The sequence below is a fragment of the Populus nigra genome, chromosome 1, assembly GCF_951802175.1.
Source record: "Populus nigra chromosome 1, ddPopNigr1.1, whole genome shotgun sequence".
Classification (NCBI taxonomy): domain Eukaryota; kingdom Viridiplantae; phylum Streptophyta; class Magnoliopsida; order Malpighiales; family Salicaceae; genus Populus; species Populus nigra.
Window position 1 is genome coordinate 23,159,824 of NC_084852.1, and position 24,333 is coordinate 23,184,156.

General features: G+C 32.8%; 3 protein-coding genes across 5 annotated transcripts; 2 read left to right on the forward strand and 1 right to left on the reverse strand.

The window, feature by feature from the left end:
- The first annotated feature begins 6,963 nt into the window (after positions 1-6,963).
- Positions 6,964-11,889, forward strand: LOC133689309 (nuclear transcription factor Y subunit A-1-like). 2 transcript variants are annotated; one of them, XM_062109160.1, is made up of 6 exons: positions 6,964-7,288; positions 8,134-8,442; positions 8,893-8,999; positions 9,143-9,211; positions 10,331-10,495; positions 11,065-11,889. In XM_062109160.1, exons 2-6 carry the CDS (start codon positions 8,175-8,177, stop codon positions 11,500-11,502), a joined length of 1,047 nt encoding a protein of 348 aa, XP_061965144.1. In that variant the 5' UTR covers positions 6,964-7,288; positions 8,134-8,174; the 3' UTR covers positions 11,503-11,889. The 2 variants fall into 2 exon arrangements, with proteins under 2 accessions (XP_061965144.1, XP_061965222.1); XM_062109238.1 differs by having other exon boundaries at positions 8,173-8,442.
- A 1,819-nt stretch (positions 11,890-13,708) lies between these two features.
- On the reverse strand, positions 13,709-19,626 carry LOC133678065 (translocation protein sec62-like). Of its 2 annotated transcripts, XM_062100254.1 has the most exons (6): positions 19,466-19,615; positions 19,224-19,278; positions 18,160-18,474; positions 17,194-17,395; positions 14,656-14,884; positions 13,709-14,268 (listed from the first exon to the last, which is right to left on the reverse strand). In XM_062100254.1, exons 2-6 carry the CDS (start codon positions 19,233-19,235, stop codon positions 14,004-14,006), a joined length of 1,023 nt encoding a protein of 340 aa, XP_061956238.1. In that variant the 5' UTR covers positions 19,236-19,278; positions 19,466-19,615; the 3' UTR covers positions 13,709-14,003. The 2 variants fall into 2 exon arrangements, with proteins under 2 accessions (XP_061956238.1, XP_061956230.1); XM_062100246.1 differs by lacking the exon at positions 19,224-19,278 and having other exon boundaries at positions 19,466-19,626.
- Positions 19,627-21,979: 2,353 nt separating this feature from the next.
- LOC133699777 (uncharacterized) lies at positions 21,980-23,783 on the forward strand. Its single transcript, XM_062123238.1, has 2 exons — positions 21,980-22,455; positions 23,333-23,783. Exons 1-2 carry the CDS (start codon positions 22,146-22,148, stop codon positions 23,626-23,628), a joined length of 606 nt encoding a protein of 201 aa, XP_061979222.1. The 5' UTR covers positions 21,980-22,145; the 3' UTR covers positions 23,629-23,783.
- The last annotated feature ends 550 nt before the right edge of the window (positions 23,784-24,333 follow it).

Genomic DNA, 24,333 nt, shown 5'->3' on the forward strand with positions numbered 1-24,333 from the left:
AGAGTTCATCATTCTGTAGTCTAGCACCACAAGGTTATTTTTACCAGGATTTAAGCCTTAACCCTGTTGTCATGAAACAGAGAGGGGTGGAAAACAGCATAGATGTTTGGGTGTCGCAGTCTGTTCATTGGTTTTTCATAGAATATCTTGATTGTTTCGTTGTTTTGTTTTTTTTCCTGTTGATGTCTAGACCAACTTGCACACATCTCAACTATTATTTCTGCATGTATTGATGTCCCTTTCACCTATAATAATTTTAGCTTTCTTATTCATTGCAATTCCATTTTCTCTTCCACTTATATATATCTCCCATTAATTTATCTACAATCAACACTTATAGTTACCTATTCATGCAGGGGAGCTAGCATTCCATCTACATGTGTAGAATTTTGCAGGGGAGTGGTTCACCTCAGCAATCCTTGCTCTGTTTTTCAAGCCTGCAAAGCTATTTTCTCATGCCCACTTGAACTGTTTTGCTTTCAAACATATTATAATTTGTATTCAGGAAGACTCATGCTTTCTGTTTAGATTTATAGGACTTTGATTTGTTCTAAAACCTCCTCCACCAACTCTGTTAAATCCACTTGTTTTGGTTGTGTATGAAAAAACTCTCAATCCCCTGATTAGCATACAACTAAATGCTTTGTGTATGCTTTGTTCTTTAGTCATCTGTTAGTTAAAAATACCATTCCCCTTCAAATTCTAGATCAATTTATTGTCTAAAGATGTCTTTTTTTGAGAGCTTAAAGATTTAATTTAATTTTAACAGAAAATTATATATGTAAAGAAAAACCGCGTCAAAACACGGGTTAAATAGCTAGTATATATACTATCCTCGACTTACTATGACCTTACAGTCAACGAGAATTGTTAAAGATCAAAGGCATTGACTAGTATGTTCAATCCCCACCCTTCAGACACAGACGCACATACATGTATAGATGCAGAATCACAAGCCCTAAAGCTCATTTGCAGCAATATTCGGATCGATGTAATCTTGCTTTGGCTATAAAATAAAGAAAGCAAAGATCGACAAGCAAGCCGAGTATTGTATCTTAACGTACATTCAACTTAGCAACAAAAGCATTTCTCGTACATGGATCTTTAGACCGGAGCAGATTCAATTTTATACTACTTTATTTTAAAGGATCACTCCAATGCATCTCCCAGACCCCTCTCTGCTTTTCTTTTTATTAGGGCTCTTTAAATGCGTTTTCTTTTTTTTTTTTCAAATATTCCCCAAAAAAAACAAAAAAAAACAATTGTACTCAACTTCGAATAATAATAATAATAATAAAAAAAAAACATTGGTAAAAGGTAGAATTAGGCTGGGCCAGAGTTTTCTGCTCCGAAGAAGTAAGGTTGGATCCAGTTTCTGACTGGACTTGGGCCGAGATTCGGAAGGCCTACAGAAAAATAACTAGGGCCTGGTTTTTCTGCCCATATTCTTGGAAGAGGGAAGTTCTGTTTGGACCAGATTAGGGGCCTGCTTTATAAGGAACGCACTTCTTGGGTCTAGGATCTAGAAAGCCATTGGACAGCTTCAAACCACGTCTCTCCATCCTTCCGTGAAAGACCTGTTTATTATTCCACTTGATTAACATATGCATGCCAATGGAATCAGAGGATTTTATTTTTAAATGAAGATATTATTTTGCTTACAAATATTTTATAATTTTTTTTTTTTATATTAATGCTGATATAATTGCACAAGATTTAAAAGATTTAGAAAATAACTGGATTATTTGGCCTATGCTATGCTTTAGATCGGATCAAAAAAAAATTTAACTTCAAAAAATACCTATGGTTGCTAATGTTTTTTCTAATAAAAAAAAATTAATGATGTGAGATCTGATTCAACATGACAGAGTTGTCTTTGTATATTCAAAAGTAACTAAGATAACATATAAAAATATAAACCTAGCGGTAAGAGTTTAGGAACAAGAGGTTTGTTTTCTCTGTAGTCTCAGGTTCGAGCCCTGTGGTTGCTCATATGATGGCCACTGAAGGCTTACATGGTCATTAACTTCAGGGGCAGCGGGATTAGTCGAGGTACGCGCAAACTAACCCGGATACCCACATTAAAATTAAAAAAAAATTCACTCGAAATAAATATTTAAAATAAGATTTTTTTAATAAATATTGATACGACAATATATTGAATTGATTCAAGAAAACCTGTCAACCCACAAACTATGTCATGAGATCATAATAATCCATAGAAAAAAATCAAAACAAATTACAAAGCTAATTTTTCAATAAACTTAATATTGAAGGATCAAACTCGGGGGAGGAGAAGCACAAAAAATGACTCGATTCAACAGGTTAACCTATCAAACCTAAGACCTAAGTTATGAGACTGTGATAATTTAATAGAAAGTAAATTGAAATAAATTATAAAACTTAATTCTCTATCAACTCAGTGTTAAAAGATAAAACTGGAAAAAAAATCAATTATAAAAAGATACAAAAAATTACTCGAGTCAACTAGTATTAACTCACCAAACTCATGATCCAAGTCATGAGATGAGAATAACCTCATAAAAAGCAAACGAAAATAAATCACAAAGCCTAATTCCTTGTCAACTCTATATTGAATGATGAAATTAAAAAAAATATTAAAAAAAAATCTCGAACCAACTAAATTAATCTGTAGTTCAAATTATGAGTTTAGGATAATCATATAAAAAGTAAATAGAAAAAAATTATAAAACTGAATCTCCAATAAATTTAATATTGAATAATAAAATTAAAATAAAAGAAAAACAAGTGAAGAAGGAAAAAGATTATTTCAGTGAATAATATAATGTGAGGAGAGTTACATTAAAACAAAAAATAGTTTTAAAAAAAAAAACCGGCTCTTTGTTCATGTTTAGGAAATAGTTTTCTTATTTTCGTCACAGTTTTCTTACCATTCTAAAAGGAGTATTTCATAAAAGAATAAGAAAACATATTAATTAAATATTTTTTTAATTTAAAAACAAGTGACTTGTTTTGATTAAATTGAAAATTGCAGAAGGAATGACTATAAAATACTAGGTGAAAACAGGACCCTGGATTTAGAACACAACTGTCTTGACAATTTTCAATTTATTGAAAAAATGAAGAATTAGAAAGCATGCATTTTTTTTAAAAAAAAAAATTTCACATTCATTTAATAATTGTTTTTTATTTAGTTTTTGTTAAAAAAAACACTAAAAAATTGAAAAATCCGTCACTGGTGAACAAAACCTTGAATGTTTTAATGAATCTAAATTTAGAAATTTCCCTTAAAAATTGAGATGGGTGATTAAAAATAAAAAATAATATCGGTAATGTTTTAAAATATTTTTTTATTTAAAAATATATTAAAATAATATATTTTATTTTATTTTTAAAAAATATTTTTGATATCAACACATTAAAACAATTTAAAAAACATAAAAAATAAGTAATCTTAAAAAACAATTAATATTTTAAAAAATACGGTTTCAACATTACAAGCTTCATTAGACTTTGTTTAATTTTTCTTAGAACTTAAGACAGTTTTTTAATTACAAATTAAATATTTTTTTATTTAATTTAAAAAATAAAAATGTTCTCCAAACAGTTTCTTAGAAGAAGAAAAATCGGCACGTTCTCTAAAAAAAAAAAAGGATAAAAACACAGTACGATAGTAGAATGTATTCCTCATTTCTTTGATAAATTAACTAAAATAGATTTTTTTTAAGTAATGTAGATGTATGGGTCAGTTTAAATATATCTTGATTAATTTTATAAATTTTAAAATTAACGATCATATAAATTTTTAATAATTTTAAAATTTATAAAATTTAAATTAATAATATTTAAAACATAAATTTAAAATCTAACCAAGCTAAATCCTTCTTCGAGCAAGTGCGGAGTAAAAGAGTGGCAAGCGGAGGCTCAAAACATTTAAATTTTTTTTATTTAATATTTTTAATTTAAATAAATAAGTTTTTTAATAATATATATTATTATATTAATTTTAGCGTTCCCTGTAAAATACACATCGCTCCGCCCCTGCCCTCGGGGTTAGCTAAAATAGATTCTTTAATTACAAGTGTAATGGAGCCGCACAGATTCGAAGTCTTTTTCTTCTTCCAAACCCATTCTTCATTGACTGTGAGGTGCCACGTGTATAAACTATAATTAATTTATTGAGGGTGATTTATCAATGAATCTATTTTTTTTTATTTACGCGGGGTGTTCGGACCAGTTTACGCACATCACGACTATTCCCCATGGCCCGCTAGATATCTTGCAAGCCCAGGAGCAGGTAAGACACCGCAGGGGTGACAAACATACACATAGAAGGTCAAACCCAGAACGAGGGCGGAACAAGTCACACGAATTGACCACAGCAGTTAAATCCTCATGTGCTGAGTACACACGAGAGCTCGAACCAGGGCATTCAGGCAGGGCAAAGCCTGCCAAGACCACTGAGCTACAAGCCTCGTGTGTAATGAATCTATTTTTTATATATAGTTTAGTGGTTTTTTTGGTATGGGTTAAGAGTTATTTTTTAAAAATATTTTTTATTTGAAGATATATTAAGATAATATATATTTTTAAAATTTTATTTTAATATTAACCTATCAAAACAATTTTTAAAAATAAAAATAAATAAATTTAGAACTAAAAAAATTAAAAAATACGGTTTGACCATAATGTCAAACAAAAGTGATATGCCACATGGCTGCTTCTCGTCCGGCGTGGCCCCCACGGTTTTGGCCACGCGTTTCCTGTACTTTGCCCGTCAAGTGTGGGTCACGTGGGACTTTAATTCCTTTTATTTTATCCTGTTTGGCAGTCTCGTAACCTCACAAATCGCTATATGCACTCACTTAGCAACCGGGAACCTATTGCACCGGTTTTCAGCTCCTCTAAACTGCACTTGCTTTTGCAAACCCTTCGAATTTCATCACCTTCTAAATCTAAATAAATATATAACTCATCCTGGAATAATTAAAAACAAATGTTAATGACTTTGTTACCCCAACATTTTATTCATAACTATTACTTTACCTATATTTTTTCACGGGTTTGATAATTTTTTTAATAAAAAAATATTATATATACATGTTTTTTCAACACATTTTTATAGTTAAAAAAATCTAAATAAAAAAAAAATTTATATATACATGTAATAAAACAATCGATCACTATGTATGTTAAAAAGTTTTAAAAATATGATAAATGATAACTAAAAATAAAAATGAAAAATTGAGATATAAATATAGATCTAGATATTTAATCTTGTGAAACAGAACATTTATTCGATCGTATTTACTATATTTGTTATTAAAATAATTTTTTATTCAATTAAAAAATAATAGAATTTGACCTATATTAACTTATTGAATAAAATAAAAGGAAGAAAAAATACTATGCAAGTCTACACATATTAAAAATATTATCTGCAAATAAATTTTTTATCCTGTCTAAAACAAAGATCATTTATACAAAAGATAAAAAATAATTATAGATGAATAAAAAAACCCTTTCCAAAAATTAAATAAACTCTCCTTATGAAATAGATCATTTGACACACAATATCGACTATTTTGGTGGTCTAAATCAATATCGATGATATTTTTTTTTCTACCATCAGAATCTGATAATCTCTCTCTCCCCTCTCTGTACAGAGACTGAAAAATAACAAAAATAAATTTTTATACCAAAATTAAACTTGAAAAATATTGAGGTACCGAGATTGTATAATTTGTGTTATTTTTAAAGTCCTAGGACTAGAGTGTATTTGTTGTTGAAACTTATAGCATGTCATCCATGTTTGATTTATTTGCATTCTGGTCACTTTTCTTTCAACCACATCTTTTCTTAAGAAATCATGGTCATTTGGCCTTCAATTAGAACTAAATAGCCAAAAAACAGACTTTAAGGACCAATATAAATTTGTGAGAAATGAAAATTGCAACACAGTGGATGAACATCAATTACCTTTACAGTTAATAAAACTCACGCGTTATAAGTTATAGTATAATTTAAGTATAATATTTTTAAAATATCTTATAATATTGAAAATGTAATTGATCCTATAGAATATGTGTATTGTTAAGAATTATTGTATATATGCATTATTAGAAAATTATCAAATACAAATGAAAATACTGATGGAAAAAAATATAGGGGACTAAAATATTTTTTTGAAACAAATTTTAAATCCTTTATTTATTATACCTTTATTTATTATACCTGTTCTTTTCACTTCAATCTCCTATTTTTTAATTCAAACTTCTCTCCTAAAAAAATATAATTTGATGCTGATTTAAACTTAAAAGGGCTAAATCACATAAAATAAAAATTTAAAAATTAAATTGAAAAGACATTGCTATAATTCTTAGTATTATTATGTGAAAAGATGAACAGTAATTAAAAAAACCATTTTAGTTTCTTTTAATCTCATGTGATAATATAAAAAAAAAAACCACCATCCAGGATTCATGGCAAGATGTTGTTTCAATATATGAATTGGGTAGTTTTTTAATTTATTAAAAAGAACACTACATATTACTAACACACCTTTTACGTTTATAACCCTATGTTAACTTTTACAATTGTAAAAATCCATGTCAATAACAAAAAATAATGACATTGCCATACTGCGAGGGCGTGACATATTTTCTTTACAATAGTGGTCATATAAGTAATTTTTGTTTTTTTTATGTGCTTTAAAAATATGTTTTATTTAAAATGTATCAATTTGATGTTTTATTTTAGAGTTTTTTATGATTTTAATATACTGGTATTAAAAAATTTTAAAAAAATATTTTTAATATATTTTTGAATAAATAATATTTTTAAAAACAAATTGCACTATAATTTCAAATAAAATATAGAGGGGAGATAAAAAAGAAAAAGAATAGAAGAGCCTAAAAATTGTATATATAGTAGTAAAAAGAAAGAGACAAAAAACTGGAAAAGGGGGGTGCCAGTGGCCAGTAGATAGGTCGGGCAGGTGTCCCGGAAAAAGAGGCAACGTGGAAAGAAGGGAAGTGAACATATCAGAGTAGAGGAAGACCACCACCTCAAGCTGAGGAACTATGTAAGGTCTCCTGTCCTGTCCCGTCCTCCTCTTTAAGAGTTAAGAGGTCAAGTAGGCAAAGGAAAACGAAGAAACAGCCCTGTCTTCCTTCCTCTCTTCCTCTTCTACAACCACTGCACTTGAAAATAACTCCTTCCTTCCTGGAGAATCGCAACTGCATCAGACCATTTGATTAAAACCCCTCAAAATCTAGTGTTCTGTATCATCTCTCTCTCTCTACCGGTATGTGTCTTTTTCACTTTCTCATTTTAGATTCTCCTCTCCTATCTTGCAGTTAGTTGAATAGTTCGTTTCTTGAATTTAACTGATTTTCTCTTTCCTCAATTCACCACTTCTTCGATTTGTTTCCTTGAGAGTTTTTTCTTTCTTTTTTTATTAAGGGAACTTGAATTTGGGTTTCTTCGTCTATGGTTGCTAAGAAAGTTTGGGACTTTTGATTATTAAATTGAAATTGAGAAATTTGGCAGAACTGAAGTTTGTAGTATTTTTTGGCTACGTGGAGGTTTTGACGAACTTGATTAATTGATTTCTGATTAATCCAAGAGAGTTTGATGTGATTAAATTAGTGGACATGTCGAGAAACAAAGAAGATTTCCACATTATCAGTCTGCTGCCTCCATGGTTTTTTTTTTGGGCTCATGGCTGCTGCCTGCTGTGGTTATATCTCTCATGAATTAATATCACTGTGGCATAATTTGAATCTGCGGAATTGTTGAAATGATTCTGTGTTTTCAGTTTGGTGACATAAGCTCGTCATGTTCATGTAATTAATTGTTTCTGCTTCATCCTTTTTGAGGGAAAGCTTTATTCGTAATCTGGTAGCAAACCACCACCGTATTTCTCTCTCCTCGTGCTATTAGATCGACACTAGACAGTGAATGTTTTACTTTGTAGAATGAACAGAAGCTAGCCTTTGGGACATGATCTGCACAGTATTTATTCTCCAGCACACTCGAAAAATATGCTTGTTTTTTCTGTTTCTTTTTTATACCAAGTTCTGTTTCCTCTAGCACGTTTACTATGTCAATCTCACTTGTTACCGCTACATTCTTCCTGTTCCTGGGCAGGAAATCGAGATCGAGAACTAATAAACTAATTTTTTGAAGGCATGCGGTCAAAGCCTGAGAACACAAATGGTCTAGATGCTGATCTGAAGGACATTGAATACACCGTTAACTCTGAACCCTGGTGGCGCAATATCGGTTATAGTTCCATACCTCCTGCCATGACTGGGGGAAATGCATCCAACTTAACCACACCAGAAGGACATAATGGTTCAGAATCAAATGATGATCAGTCTCTGTCGAGTGGTAGATTGAACGAGGAAGATGCTGATGCTAACAAAGATTCCCAAGCCACTGCATCGTCTCAATTAGGTGCTGCTAACTATTTTGTTGCAGAAAATGCATAGAAGGAATATTTTCTATTGCATCAACTCTTTGCCTAACCCTTTAGGAAATACTTGGTTCCTACATATTTCAGCTCTTTTTTTTTGTTTGGTTTTGTGGCCAGCTCTTTTCACTTTAAATTTACTAATTTTGACCTTCTCATTTTCTGAAATTGTTTTTCTTTCAATATGGTAGATGAATACCTTCTGTTCGCCAATGTGTCTGAATCAACTATATAACTGGATCAGGTGCAATCTATTTCTACGGATACTAAACATGACTTAAACATATGTAGCATAGGCCACAGGTACTATGTTCTTAGACAACTAATAATAATCGGGCCATGTTTTGTCAATGCAATGTTTCTTCTCTTTTGCTTGGAAAGATGCGGCATCTTGGTTCAATGCTACTCAGACATTTTTTCCTTAATTCTAACAGGGAATGGTTTACATTACCAAAATCTTCAGAGTGTTGTGTCAAGTATGACTAGAACGCATGATGGCCTCTCCCAATCTCCACAGTTTGAGCTTGTTAGTCACTCTATTGTGAGTTCTTGTTCCTTCCATATGAAAAGTTTATTGTTTTTTGAGCTTGTTGTGCTGACTGATTCATATGTAGACAGTAGACACTGTATATTTGATGAACTCATCCTTACATAGCATTGGAAGGGATTTCTATTTTTCTGCAGGCATGTGCCTCAAATCCATACCAGGATGCGTATTACAGCGGAATGATGGCTTATGGACATCAGCCTCTGGTATGTAAGCTTAACACTTTGTTCCCATACCCCTGCAGTCATATCTTGATACTTTGTGGAATGATATTTGGATTTGTATGCTGACAATGTTCTCTGTTTATTCATTACTAGAAATCCAAGACTTTTATCCATAGGTTCTTGGAAAAATGGTAATTTTCTTTGCGAGTCAAAATCATATAGAAATCTTACATCATAAACTTTCCATTAATGAAAGAATTATGAATTCATTTAGCTCAATTACAGTTTTGGTATCTCCGTTGGTTTTGGAAAATTTTGATCTTTCTGATTGTTCTAGAGTAATCATGTCCTTGTCAGAAAAAGAAGTTTTAATTTATAAATCTTATTTAGATGAAAAGGAGAGATGTGAGTTTTATTGTGTTTGGAATGCAAAAAATAAAGGCCAAAAGATTCTTTGACGGTGCACTCTGTGTGTCCTTGAAAATTCAAAGGATCAAGCATAGCTCTGCACATATCCTTTCCAATGTCTGCTTCTTTGAGCAGCTGATTAGATTTTAGTTCTTTTGATTTGGAGGCTGTGGCCTGACCTGTCCTTACTTTTTTATTTTTCATTTTGTCAACATTGGATATATTATTAAAAGTTAACAAAAGGGGAAAAGTTTAACATGACCTATTCCAGTGGTTTGGCTTTTACTATTATCTATAAGAATAAGGAATGCTTTCAATTCATATTAAAGTCTTGGAAGGGTAACTTGTTCTACCAGATTGCTTGTTTCTGGGAAGTTGTAAATGTATTTTCTTTCTTGATAGGAAGTGGGTGAGGATGGATCGACTTTTTTGCCTAATCGACAAAGTTTTGCTGTTGACATACATTTTATGCTCTAAAGAAGGGTGGGGAAAAGCAAATTTGTCACTCAATTCTAGATACTTACCAAATAAACCATAATTATGACATGCTCCTTATCTGCCTACAGTAAGGAGGAAGCTGTGCTCCCTGGGAATCTGTTGGGATATTTATCCAATATGCTTACCACTTGCTGCCTACAAACAGAAATCAATAGCTGTGTTTTAATTTTTTCTTCTTCTTAATTTGTTCCATGTGTTGAGAACTCGGACTGTTATAGACATCTGTCTGAACAGATATAATCATTCAATGGTCAGGGTTACCCTCATTTTGTTGGAATGCCACATGCCAGAATGCTCTTGCCCCTTGAGGTGGCTCAGGAACCGGTTTATGTGAATGCCAAACAATACCCAGGGATTATTAGGCGAAGACAGCAACGTGCAAAAGCTGAGGTCGAGAAGAAGCTGATAAAATCTAGAAAGGTACATTCAAATAGCCAAGTTGGGATATTCTGTCTCATTTTTTTCTTCAGATTGTCTTCCACTGTGAGATGATATGCTGATATTTTATACTGCACACATAATGCAGATGTACTAATTAACTTCCTCTTGTTTATTGCTTCTGTATTGAGTCTCAAGCAATTATTTAGCTTGCATTTTGTATCATTTAGTTAACAAGATCTATGTAAAACTCCTCTCTTTAGTAACATCAAGTTAGGCATCATGATAATGTTCCAGCAATCATTTGAGTTTTTAAGAATTGTCCTGAGGGGGCTTCAAGTTATTTTTAATGTTGACCAAGAACTGTAAGAATCTGATATGTCATACTAATTCATGTAATTGGTAGTGACCATACAAGCAAGCTTCTTGCTAAGTGGATGAGATTTTACTCTTCTTTGGTATATGATCCTATAGAAATCCTGGAATGGTGTTTTCTGGATTAGATAATGAGATATTTGCTAGCTTCTGTATTGTTTGATATTTAACATTTTGGTTGGCAAACTGGTGATACTCTCTCTCTCTACACACACACACACACACACACTCTTCAGCCATATCTTCATGAATCTCGGCACCAGCATGCTATTAGAAGGGAAAGGAGCTCTGGAGGACGTTTTGCGAAGAAAAGTGGTGATGATGCTTCCAAGAACACATCTGAAAGAAAGCTCAATGGTTCTGGTCCACTTCGTGCATCTCAGTCAGGGAGTTCATCAGGTTCTGAACCATTCCCCTCTGACTCTGTTGAAACTTTGAAATCCTCTGATGGTCAAAAAGAAGCAAGGGCGTCCCAAGTGCATGACACTTTTGAAGCTTATGGGTATGCAAATAGAGATGGCCATTATCAGAACCACCATGGCTTGCAATCCTCTACATATGGCCTGTACTTGGGTGAAAACAAGGACGGAGACCGTTCACGTGAAAACGAGGATGAAGATCATCCAGGCCGGCAGCTGAGGAAGCAGGCCATAACGTCTTCTGCCCACCAGTGAACCTTGCATGCTAAGTGGATGCCAGGACTGGAGGGTTGATTCACACAAGTAGAGAAACTTGAATCCTTCCCTTATCTGGCAACCACGCACCTGACAATATATTGCCAGGCGGCAAATCATTCTTGGCTTTTTTTCATCTTCTTGCTTGTGGCTTGAACAGAGGGAAGAGATGGCGAATCCGTGGTTGGCTTCTTTTGTCGGCCAACGGGTTGCTTGCATCACTATTCGCGTTCTCTCACTTTTTTCTTTTTCCTGTGTGCACACAACTGTCAAGGAAACTCAACTAGAAGTAGTCTGTGGATAGATTTTAGTGTTATCAGCTCTTTAGTTTAACAAACTGTCTTGTTCGATCACTTGCAATTCAATGTGGCACTGGTTATTTCATTTGATTGAGGTTTTGCAATTCTTTTACTATGCGCATGATTTCTCCAACCACAATCTGAAGTCGAAATCTTCCGCCTTGAAATCCCTGTCTGCGCACGTCAATTCCCGACAGTTGGCATTGCATTTTGATTAATGGTTATGCGTCGTCCTTCCATCCAAATCTGTCACTATCGGCGATGTTTATTTCAAGAAATCAACTTAATACTCTAAAAGGCGTTGGGAAACTTCTCCCATGCCTTTTAGGTTCATGATACTAATATTTTAATTCTTGGAGCTGACCTCTCTCTCTCTCCATGCCATGATACTAATATTTTAATTCTTGAAGCTGTTTTTTTTTTAATGTCTTTCAGCGTTTTTTTTTTAATTTAATTTATTATGAATTAACCTGGTTTGACAAGTTAACCCAGAATTTTATTTTTTTCTTTGTTTTATTTTAATTAATTTTTTTTATTTAGTTTAGTCTGTTAGCATTGAATTTCTTTCTACTTAAATTATTAGACTTTCATGAAACGTTTTTCGGGTTTGACGGGTTAACCCTGTTAATTCTGGGTTAACCCGTAATTTTTTTTTCTATTTAGTTATCAAACTTTCATTAATGACGCGAATTTCAGGTTTGATGGGTTAACCCAGAACTAACTAGGTTAACCCAGTTAATTCAGATTTTTTCTTTTTCTTTATTAGTTTTTTTCTTCCTGTAGTTTTTTTTGGTTTTTTTTAATTAATCTATTTAATTATCACACTTTTATGACATGACCTTGCAGCCAGATCCACATCCAAGGCTCTTGGGTTTAATGTTGCAGTCAGACTCGCTTAAACTTGAGTCATGTAAGTTTAATATTATTATTAATATTATAAATATTACTCTTGGGTCAAGTGTTGCAGCTAGAGCCAAGGCTCTTGGGTATACCTTTGCAGGAAAACCTAATACTCTTAGATCTTAGCCTTTTTTGATATTTTTTATGCAAGAAAAAAATTAACCTGTGGCGTATGCCTTTATTTTTTTTTTTAAGCTTTTTATTGTGGAGTGCACAGTGTAATCCACAGTGAAAAAATTACTTAAGAAAAAGATTTATTATCTCATGAGAAGATTTTTAAACAGTGCACTATGCAAAAATTTATGATTTGTTTTGTTTACTTTTCATTATATTATTATGATCTCATGAGAAGATTTTGTTGTGCCTCTCCTCGCAAAGCACTACTCATTGGAATAGTGCTTTACTTTGTTATTTTTTTTAATTAATTTTTTTTTGTTTAATTTCATTCTGTAATATAATTTTTTTTTCTATTTTGTTATTACATTTTAAAGCTCTTGGGTTTGGTGTTGTAGCCAAACTCACTTAAACTTTAGTCATGCAAGTTTAATATTATTATTATAAATATTACTTTAGAATGAAACATTACAGCCAGACCCGAGATTCTTAGGTATAATTTTACAAAAAAACCTAAAATTCTTAAAATTTAGCTTTATTTATTTTTTTATACAAAAAAAATTAATTTACAGCATAACACGTGCCAAACAACTAGTTTTAATTATGCCTCGTGGATTGATAAGATTGATGTAGGAAGAAAAAAAATACAGGAACCAGATTTAATAAGAGAATTAAAACAAGAACCAAGATGAAAATTAAATTTTATTTTAGAAACCTAAAATTCCCAGAACTCGAAAATGCTTCAAAAATAAACTTCTGAGAAAAATCAGTTGAAGATTTCATCTCTCCACTACTCTCTTTTTGAGTTTTTGGTTATTTATTTTCTCTAATCACATGGCTCAAATAAAACACTCGATCTCACAAAATTAAAACTATTAGTCAGTTTATCAAAATTGATCTAGAAAGGCAAATATAACTAATTTTCAAACTTGAAGTAACACGAATCCATTTTACCCGTCTGAGAAAAGGGCCGGCACTCTTGGCTCAAGCATAAAGCATAGCCAATATGATATAGTAAAAGGGCTCTTCATTACAGAAATTCCCTAATCTATTCTCACTATTAATGAGGGAACGATCAAAAACTATTTTATTTCACTGTTTGATTACACAGTTTTACACTTGAAATTTAAGATGGAATCCAAAGAAGGTAGTATATCTGTCTTCTGCTTGGTATGGCCTGATCTACTGTCATATATGATCTTGATGCTGATGTTGATCAGCGGCATCCTCTATGTTTTTGATTTCTTCATCCTCGTGTTGTTCCAAGATGGTTTCTCCACCTTCATCACCTGCTGGAGGCACCTTCTCCGAGTCTGTTTGACCAGAATCTGTAAAATCGTTGGGTTCTGTGGCATTCACCACAGTTGGCTGCTTCTCCATCATTCCAGACAGCGCCAAACTTGGAGACCACTCAAGAACGTCATCAATTATGTTGGACATCCGCTTCTGATACCTGCAGGACATGGATTGCACTTCAGACTCAAGCATGGAAACAAATATTTAAGAGGGTTCATCGTTGCAATTTTTTATGAGAATGCCATCAAGAAGTTCCCAATCAAGGCACTAAGTGAAATTATATTATACCCCCAAAAGAATAGCATACCCTACACCGACAAAACAAGATGGCAACTTGATAGTTCTAGAAACAAATACATGGACCACTTGATTCTGCAGTCTTAGCTTGGTAACAAGTAAAACAGACATGTAAAAGATAGTGAAAAAATTTCGCTGTAATTCAAGTTTTCCACAATCATCTTTGTTCCTTGAGTAACCATATTTAGGGCAAAATGGGAAAGACAGTTTTTTTCAGTCTACTAAATTTAGCAACAGGTGTACTCACCTAGCTCTGGCAGCCTCATCGGGGGCATGGTGCCTCAGCAGTAATATAACGAGCACAGCTAGTAATGCATAGAATAGCCTCGTTGTCCACTTGGGCCTCTCCTCCTCATCCTTGTTTGGCCATAAACGGAATAATTCTCCCAAGGTAGCTTCTTCAGCAAGGATGTTAGGGAATAACCAAACACGCTTTCCAAGAATGATGTATAAAGCACCAAATACTGTTGCTCTCACTGCAAAATGAACAGAGAACCTTAATAACCCCTAAAGGCAGTTGAAGGAATAATTCAGCACTAGTTATCACTGTCAAATAAAATGAGAATAATGGTAAAATAAAAACAATAATGTAGACTCACGAGACTAGTATAAAGAATGAAAAACCATCCACATACAGAATTTAGGACTCTAGAAAATTACTGCAGCACCAGAAAACTGCAGCAAATACAGAAACTTTAGGTGGAAATTGTTTGCCTTCATCCCCATTCTGATTACCACCTCAGTGAGAAAGATCATCATGCCAGTGGTTTCTCACATACCAGTTACAGAGCACTAAATATATCAGATATGGAAGCTGACTTGAACAATCATGATTGCCCTTCTTGAAAAGATGATTAATTAATATGGATGAATGTCATTTAAGACTACTGAAGCTGATTTGATGATAATGAAAATTCCATGACGAGTTTAGTGATGGAAAATTCCACAATGATCTGCAAAGGTGACATCAAAAGAAAATTCCTGATGTCCCAACAAACACAGAAGCCCCAAATTCCACTAGAAAACAAAAGCACACCTTCTAGAGGTTTATAAGAAACAGGAGCATCCAAACCTTACATTCGAATCTCAAAAGGTCAATGATGCCACTATTAATTGCCTCACAAAAACAATTTGGTCATATCATAGATAAGGAGCTTTATGACAATAAATGTCATTCACAAAAACATCAACAACAATCCATTTTGCAACTGAACTGGGGAACTGGTTCCTAAATGCAAACACCACCACTCAAGTCCATCCTTCTTCTCTCAAACCCATATTTCCATGTGATTGTCTGTCTGCCAGAACCCACCATCACTTTCAAGCTTCCACCATCATTGCACAAGTCTCATACAAGTGTAATCATCGTGGATCATTCTAAACATCATTAAATATTGAGCTCATTATTCATAAAATAAACTAAGTTGAAGGGGGAATGTTATCTTTGGCCTCTTTCTGTTGTTATTTTGAGCCACATGCTCTTCATCACTCATCTCCTCTAGCCTAGTTATGCATAATAATCTAAATTGAGAATGCAGTTATATGTTATGGAAATCAGAATGAACACTAGTTCTTAAATAATTCAATTTGAACTGGATGAAAGACAAGGCAGTGGAATTGACTGCTATAGACCGAGAAGGGATTTGTTCATAAACAACTTATTTTAGAATTCATCCCAAGTAAATTCTTAGGCCTCGGAGAAACCAAATGTGTTAAAACAAATTTAGAAGTTAAAGGAAAACAGAATAAAACAAAAGCAAAAGAGGTTATGAGTATTGGCTAAAAAGATACATTTTTTCATAGATTTTGTATGAGTGAGTTAGCTCTTGAACTGGACCATGGCTATGCACCATAGACCCACCCTCATTAACAAGTGTTACCCAGAATAGAGACAGTAATTGGCAAGCAGGCAAACCCCCCCTCCCCCTCTCTCTCTCCCAAACACACACAAAAAAAAAGATCCACTGCCAACAAAACACACGTGCCCCTTGCAGCCAGGTAAAACCACAACTTCAAAGAGCAGAAAAGAACCAAAGCCAAATGGCAAATAGACTGTAGTAGAGGAGAATTATCAACAGAAAGAAATGCCTAATAAATACACAAATGAAGGCCTCTGTACCATCCCAAACAACTGCTGTATCAGTTAATGTGGCCAAAAATACTGTCTGCAAATCATATCTCCCATCAATCGTAAAGTTTAAAATGTTATATTGTTAATTTTGCAAAAAAAGGAGGGAAAATAGCAATTAAAAGAGCATAAGGATGATGGCCTTTTCACGATAATAGGGTGCTAGGAAACCATGTTTCTATAAGTATCTACTGATCCCCAAAAATAAAAGTACTCCCACATGTCCTGAAACTAGCACACAAAGGGCTATCTCTTTACATTAACTCCAGATACTAATAACTATAACAAATAAATAAGAATGTCCATGTATGCATTTACACCCATAGCTGACAAGTTTCTCCAGGCTTGATAACAATATTTCTCTCATAACATCAGTACAATAATTTCTCTCAGAGAGGAAATGTGAGGTAGAAAACCAACAAAACAAAGAAACACAAAATGGAGTTCAACATAAGTGGCAGGTTCTGGTTTTCAAATATGAAGCTTGCGAGAGAAATATAGATTTTCAATCAATAAACTTCATTAAAATTTGGTCAAATGTTGTTCCATGCGTGATGATACTGATTTAGCAAACATAATCAGGCGACTCTAAACTAGGGTTTGATAATGCAGTAAAAAAAATATGAAGCAATAAAAAATGAGCCCAGGAGTACTTACATGAAAGAAGTGAGAAAATAAGCAAAAGAAGTCCAGCACAAGAGTAGAGGATTAATAGCTTGCACCCATGTGGGTATATAGGAAACAGGCAAATTGCAAGAGTCAGCACAGGCCAAGAAAGTGAGAGGAGTGTCTGCCATAATGGCCTCTTTTTTACGAACGTCCACGCAAAAAAGGAATCATTTTCTGAAAACACTTGATCCTGCAAAGGACAAAATAATGTTAATAAATTGAGCTTCAGAGGCAATATAAAACAAGGATCTTAATTTCTTTGACTACAAAAAAAAAAAAAAGAACATCCAACTGACATGGATAGAGATGCAAGGGTGACTGGTTCTCTAATTTCCCTATTCTTCTAATTATAATTCCCATTCCAACTTCATCCAACTGACATGGATAGAGATGCAAGGGTGGCTGGTTCTCTAATTTCCCTATTCTTCTAATTATAATTCCCATTCCAACTTCTTTTAGCTTTTCCACATAGACTCAACGTCTTAGTAAGCACAATCTAGCGAGTTACCATATTCATCCCTGGAACTCAAATTTGTCCTGTTATTGAAAGGATATGAAGGCCTGGTCTGACCACAGAAAGTAAATAACATTCTGACATAAATGATACAGAGATGCAGAATGTGTTGGGGCAACATAATACAAGCACGAAGCACATCCATTCTTGGAAGAATGCAAGGGGCAACATATCATTGACACAACAGACTTACAAAATGCAAAAGAGAGTAATAGATGATCAAGAGAATTCATACAAGTCCTGGTCTCTAAGAAGTCAATTACCCCAATCATATAGAAAATAGTAGTTAGCATTAACATTTCATAATAAACAAGGATACGTTAAATACATGATAATTGACAATTTGCATAGTGAAGTCCGAAATTCAAGTAGGTTAGACAATCAATTAAAATATCACTTTTCATATTAAACATCCAAATGCAAAAAAGGAAACAACTTACAGGAAAGATCTCTAGATGTGCTGGCCAGGTAGACAGCTTTTTCTTCCCAGGACGAACAGTTTTCACCACACGATCACAACGCACTAAAAGATTCTTACTTAATAAAGTATCGACAATTTCTTCAACCTCTAAATTCTTATTTGACTCTAATATATCTTTAATCTCTGGATGATTTTTCAGAAAGCTTACAAAATCCTTTCCTCTAAAATATTCAACACGTGTCTCTTGTAAGACAGCCCAACGAGAAACCAAACCCTTGTGATCTCTTACCTTCTCGGCAAACAACTGAAACACATCTTTTTTTGCAGCTTGTTTCTGAAGAGAGAAACAATCATAGAAGTCAGAAAACATTAGAAAAGGAATCAAATTGAGAACCATTATTATGCATAAAAATGATTGACCCAAAGTTAGTCACGCCAACCATTCACCAAATATGGATGAATGTCAAGCAATGACTTAAAAAGCATAAACCACCATTACTACTTACATGAACTTAAAATGTACAAGTGAACAACACATGCAACCTTTTCACAGATTTTAAGAGGTTGATATACATTAAAAGCAAATTCCTTGAGAAAACAGTTCATGGAAGTTTTAACAAGCTAGCTACGGTTTTTAACATAAGGTTTTTGCAGGAACTTAAATGCCACTAAACACTGTCAAGGCTCAGGATCATGAGAGTACAGCACATGGAAATTCCTGGAAATGTAGTACAATGATGGAGAAAGATAAAAACATTTAAATTTTTTTTAAGAATTCAAACAATGATCACTAATGTATACCAATGAAAACACTACCATTTCCTCAATCAGGTACTACAATGTGACTGAAAATTTGTACAATGGGTTATTTTCTCACAGGACTAACAATTTAACTTCCCCGTTTATTTTGCCAAACAAAATGAAATTACTGAAAAATTGTACAATGGGTTGTTTTCTCACAGGACTAACTTAACTTCCCCTTTTGTTTTGACAACCAAAATGAAACTCAAAAGACCATAAATTCGTTTCTTCGCATGGGTTTCCAGGGAAGGAAAAACACAGGCAAAAGTATCAAGCCCTTACCAAAGTTTGCATCTTTCAGGTCCCATTTTACAAGAAAACACCTTATTCATATTCCCTAAACAGACATGAATATTGAAGGAAAAAAAGTCAAATTTTTCGCATATGTCTTTAAACAAGCACAAGAAAACTCTACAATTGCAACGCTAGTTTCAATTACATGAATTGTAACATAAAGATAATAACTTCATTTAAAAGAAAAGAAAACAAAGGAAACCAAGATCAGAGAGAAAGAGAAGACAAACCCTAGGAGGGGTATCAGAGTTTAGATCTCTGGTGCCATTTGGTACAGCTCCTGATGATCTTCGAACCCTTTTCTTGTCTGCTGCCCCTCCTGATTTCTTCATCTTTGTGTGCTTTTACGTTTGTGTTTTCTTTTTCTGTTTTATTTATTGTCGGCTCTGTCTCTCTCTGTATTTATTTTTTACTTTTTTTATTTACCTGGCTTTCGTCATGTTTCTGTCTTTCTTTTCTAACCTAACCCAGTTGAACTACGCCACGTCATCATAATCAAGTTCGGAACCACAAAAAGAGTCCTTTCTTTCTACTTCTCAACGAAGTTGCCACTTCAATGGTTTGAGATGTTTATTTTATTATTATGTAAAAAAGTCTGAGTGACATGTCGTATCAAAAGAAAAATTATGTGATATTGTAGATATTTTATTCGTTTTAGATATTGTTTGGATTCTAGTATTTATTTTATAATTTTTTTTATTTTAAAATATAGAAAACTAATATATTTTTTATTTTTTAAAAATTATTTTTATATAAACACATTAAAACAATTTAAATATATATATATATATATAATAATTTCAAGCAAAATTAAATTTTAAAAAATCACAAAATACGATTTGAACCTAGAAACAAACAACTCATTATTGTAATGGATTTAGGCAGCGTTTGGAATGCTACCTAAATATTGTTTGACAAACAAATAATTTTTATATTTAAAATTAATTTTTTATATTTTTAATCATTTTAATGTGTTGATATCAGAAAAAAATTAAATAATAATAATAATATTTTAATATATTTCTGAGTGAAAAATATATTAAAAAACAATCACTACTACTATACTGAATATTATCTTAAAACATATTTATTTTTGTATTTTAAAAATATTTTTTAAAAAAATTAGATAGCATTCCTAAATTCTACCTAAGCTCATTACAATAAGGAGCTACCTCACACTGGGCTTCTAGCAGTGCCTGACATTACTGGGGTGAAGGCCACAACAACAACCTATTGTTGTTATTGTTGTTGTTGGGGAGGCACTGGTAAGGCAATAGCCATGAAAAACTTTTTTTTTAATTTCTACCAGATGCTGACTAAAAATACTAAATTCTAGACAGATTCAAATCTAAGCCAAAATAGTAGCCATATTTGTGTTTGCAAAGTTTTTCTATTTAATGGATAATCTTCTCACAATAAGAGGTATGACTTATTATTTTATAAAAAAATATGAAAAATTCTATAAATTAAAAAAATATCAATTTATCCCTGAATAATATTTGTATATTAATTAAGGATAATTTTAGAATTAATTAAATCAAATCTTTACTTGATTTTTTTAGATGTGGAAATATAATCCACATACTTCTTATATTTTAATTTTTAATTTCTAAAATATATTTTAATCAACTCATACTTAATTAAATCATCCCAATTTAATTTTTGATTAATAATTTTTAATGTGTATGACCCATTAGGTTCATCATATGTTGGCTCAAATATAAAATATAATTTCAATTAAATTAATTAATTTATATTTGAAGACCAGGTGGATCGTCTAGCAACGTGTCATGATCCCTTAAATATTATAAAAATTATTAGTGGTTTGAATTAACATTTCAGTGACCGGTTTCTCAATGTAATTAATATCATTTCATCAATAATGTTTTGCTTTAACATTAAAGTATGGAGTATATTTACCATGTTAAATCATGTTTTCTCTCTATAGTTATTAATTGTTTGAATAAGATTTAAAACTCTTTTAAATCTATTTCTATCTTGGTCAATGAGTTCTCAATCAATACTATTTGTAATAAGATCATTTATTGTAATGGACTTAAGTAGCGTTCTCAAACGCTACTTAAGTTCCTTCATATAGTTCATATTATACCCAGTGTCTATAATTTCGCTACTTTGAACAAGATAACATATAATAAAATCAAAGTATAACATTTTCTATATAAGATAATCGCAAAAACAAACAATCCTTTATTGTAATGGACTCAAGTAGCGTTCGAGAACACTGCTTAAACATTGTTTGACAAAAAAATAATTTTTTTGATTGTTTTGATGTGTTAATGTTAGAAAAAAATTTAAAAAAATAAAAAAATATTATTTTAATATATTTCCGAGCAAAAACACTTTGAAAGTAATCACTACCACTATACCAAATGCTACCTTAGAATGTGTTTGTTTTTGCATTTCAAAAACGCTTGAAAAATATATATTTTTAATTTTTTTTTTATTTTAATTTTTTTTTATATCAGATCATTTTGACGTGCTGATATTAAAAATAATTTTTTTAATATATTTTAAAATAAAAAATATTTTAAAAAATAACCACAACTACAAGTTATACGCCACCGAAACATTACTATATACTTGACCTCCATAAATATTTGAATAGAACAAGGTTAAGCCCATTTGTTAGTCTTTAGAGCACAAGACTCACCCATGATTTATCGGATGATGAAAGCCCAATTAGCAAGCCGAGGCCTGCCTTATGTCCCAAAGAAATCAGCTCCTCGCTTATCATCTAGCCAAAAAATGGAATAACCACATCCTATCCTGAACAGCTGAGCTCAGATCACCCCCAGCTTCAATTGCCATACACCATGCTTGCACTCTAGCCAACTCCTTATCGTTAGCTGTTGATGAAGTGGCTCTGGTTTCATTTTCTTGTACATTCAGATGCTTTCTTTCTGCTGTCTCTCCCTCTGCAATATTAGGCAGCCATCACCACTTCCTCGACTCTCTTGGCTCACTAACAAGAAGACTACACCAGTAGTTTCTCTGTGGCTAGCACCTGTATATGGTCATGGCTTCAAGAGAGCAAGCAAAGACCAATATTGTTTTGTACCTTCTTTTATTGTCCACGCAGTAGAGAAAGACTCGGAAAAATATGAGATAGACTCAGATAAGGCCAAAGAAGCCCTTCAAAAACTTGACCAGCAGCTCCAAGCCTTCTCTGAGAAACAAATCAGCTCTCCAAAGATAAGAGGTACCTCTCTCTTTCTATCTCTGCAATGACAGTTTATGCTCTGATATCCCATGAATTCCTTTTCTTTAATAATGCTGTTTTCATCAAGAATTCTTAATTTTCTATTCATTTTACACTATATTTTGTTAGGATTACTTTAAAAAAATTATAATTATTGTTCGAGATTTGCTGACTTGTACATGCAACATGAATGTGGTATCTCTGGTATAAATAAACAATTTGATAAGCTGCAATCAGTTTAAGTTTAAATTTCAATCAATTTGTTCGAAGAAGAATTTGAACTTCCTTAATGGAATTTTGGCTGCCTGTGTTATTTGGTCCAAAATATCATATTATCAAGCAGTTCCAAAATGTCACATTACCTATCAGCATTTTTTTTTCTTTTTTGAAAATCATAGTATTTCATCAAGTTGCGCAAACATTTCTTGACAAATCTGAGTAGTTTTTTTTTTTTTGGTGTTGAATTTGTCAATTCTCTGGAAAGTTGTCCTCAAGAGTAGATAATCAGAGATGGATAGATTCCAGTAAATAAGCAAATACTGACATTCATTGCGTTTAAGAGGAAAACTAGCTACAGGTTAGCCTAACTTGCAAACAATGAATTCCAGGGCAGTATAGTTTTGCTCTCTTGATGATATTCACATGGGTGCTAATTAACAAGATAATATGAATTTCCAGAGCATGATGCATTATCTGTAATCACTGATCAAATAAATAAAATTTCTGAATTTCCTTCTCCAAATTAATCAGTATTAACATTCAAGCTACCAATTACGAGCTTTAGGGGTGAGTAATTATGAATATGATCAGAAGGCAATGCCTAATGGCTTGATAATATCGTCTACGCTGAAACATGTTTTCGTCAACCTGATTTCAGCTTCTGACGTGAAACTTACAAGAGATGAAATGACAGAAGAAGTGCCGGAAGTTTCAGGGTCTGTTCTGGTATATACAGCTGCAGCTCTCTTTCTTTTCACAATTTTCTACAACATATTCTTCCTTACAGTGCTACAACCATCCGTTGACGGGCCACTACCCAAGCCAGAACCTGAAACAATTCAAGCAATCACTGCTACTAGAATGGAAAGAAAACCTCCCAAAGAAGCTATTTTGCAGCTGCTGCCATTAATGTCTGAAGTTCTTATACAAAGCTCTGGAGGTGGCAATAATTAAGAAGCAAAAACAGAGGAGCAAATATTCAATTCTAAAAGAACTTATTTTTAACCTCTTTTGGATATGAATTTATCAGATATGCTGTAAGTCAAGTTTTGGCTTGAAATGTTTCAACTTTTCAGAAAAAGTAAAGAGAAATGCGGTTTTTCTGCTTATCATGTTAAGAAAATGTATGAGCCAACAGGATAATATTGAGAAAGAACAGGGCACTCTACTTCTCTCCATTCTTTTTAAAGATCAGCCTGTTTTATTTGTTGTTCAGTAGAAACATTGCTGATGAATCAGTATTTTCTAAGCTCATTGAAAAAGCCTAAAACCTTGTCTGAAAAAAACCAATAATAGGAAGGCAGCTGACTGAAAAGTGAATATGATAAGTTATTAGACTCAACATATTTGGATTCAATTATATTTTAAATCTAAGTATATAACCATGTTTTAAGTCCAAGTAAACATGAGTCTAACGAACTGTTTAATCAAACACACTTGAGTTTGGCCACAAGTTGAGCTCAAGTAAGCATGAACCTTACGATCTACCGGACCCAACAAACTTGAGTTTGGCCATATACCGAGTCCAAATAAGCATAGACCTAGCAGCTTGTCAGATATAACATTCCTGGGTTTAGGTTCGGCTAGATACTGTGCCTGAGTAAACTTAGCAAGCTGCTAGACCCACCTTTCCTGGACCTGGCTACATGTGAAGCCTAA

Bases quoted from the DNA above. Each gene is read 5' to 3' on its own strand.
- LOC133699777 (XM_062123238.1), top strand. From the start codon at position 22,146: ATGCTTTCTTTCTGCTGTCTCTCCCTCTGCAATATTAGGCAGCCATCA. The intron at 22,456-23,332 runs GTACCTCTCTCT...ACCTGATTTCAG, and splicing joins CAGCTCTCCAAAGATAAGAG to CTTCTGACGTGAAACTTACA.
- LOC133678065 (XM_062100246.1), bottom strand. From the start codon at position 19,567: ATGAAGAAATCAGGAGGGGCAGCAGACAAGAAAAGGGTTCGAAGATCA. The intron at 18,475-19,465 runs GTTTGTCTTCTC...TTCTCTCTTCAG, and splicing joins ACTCTGATACCCCTCCTAGG to AAACAAGCTGCAAAAAAAGA. The intron at 17,396-18,159 runs GTAAGTTGTTTC...TGTCCTTTGCAG, and splicing joins CACATCTAGAGATCTTTCCT to GATCAAGTGTTTTCAGAAAA.
- LOC133689309 (XM_062109160.1), top strand. From the start codon at position 8,175: ATGCGGTCAAAGCCTGAGAACACAAATGGTCTAGATGCTGATCTGAAG. The intron at 9,000-9,142 runs GTGAGTTCTTGT...ATTTTTCTGCAG, and splicing joins AGCTTGTTAGTCACTCTATT to GCATGTGCCTCAAATCCATA. The intron at 9,212-10,330 runs GTATGTAAGCTT...TTCAATGGTCAG, and splicing joins CTTATGGACATCAGCCTCTG to GGTTACCCTCATTTTGTTGG.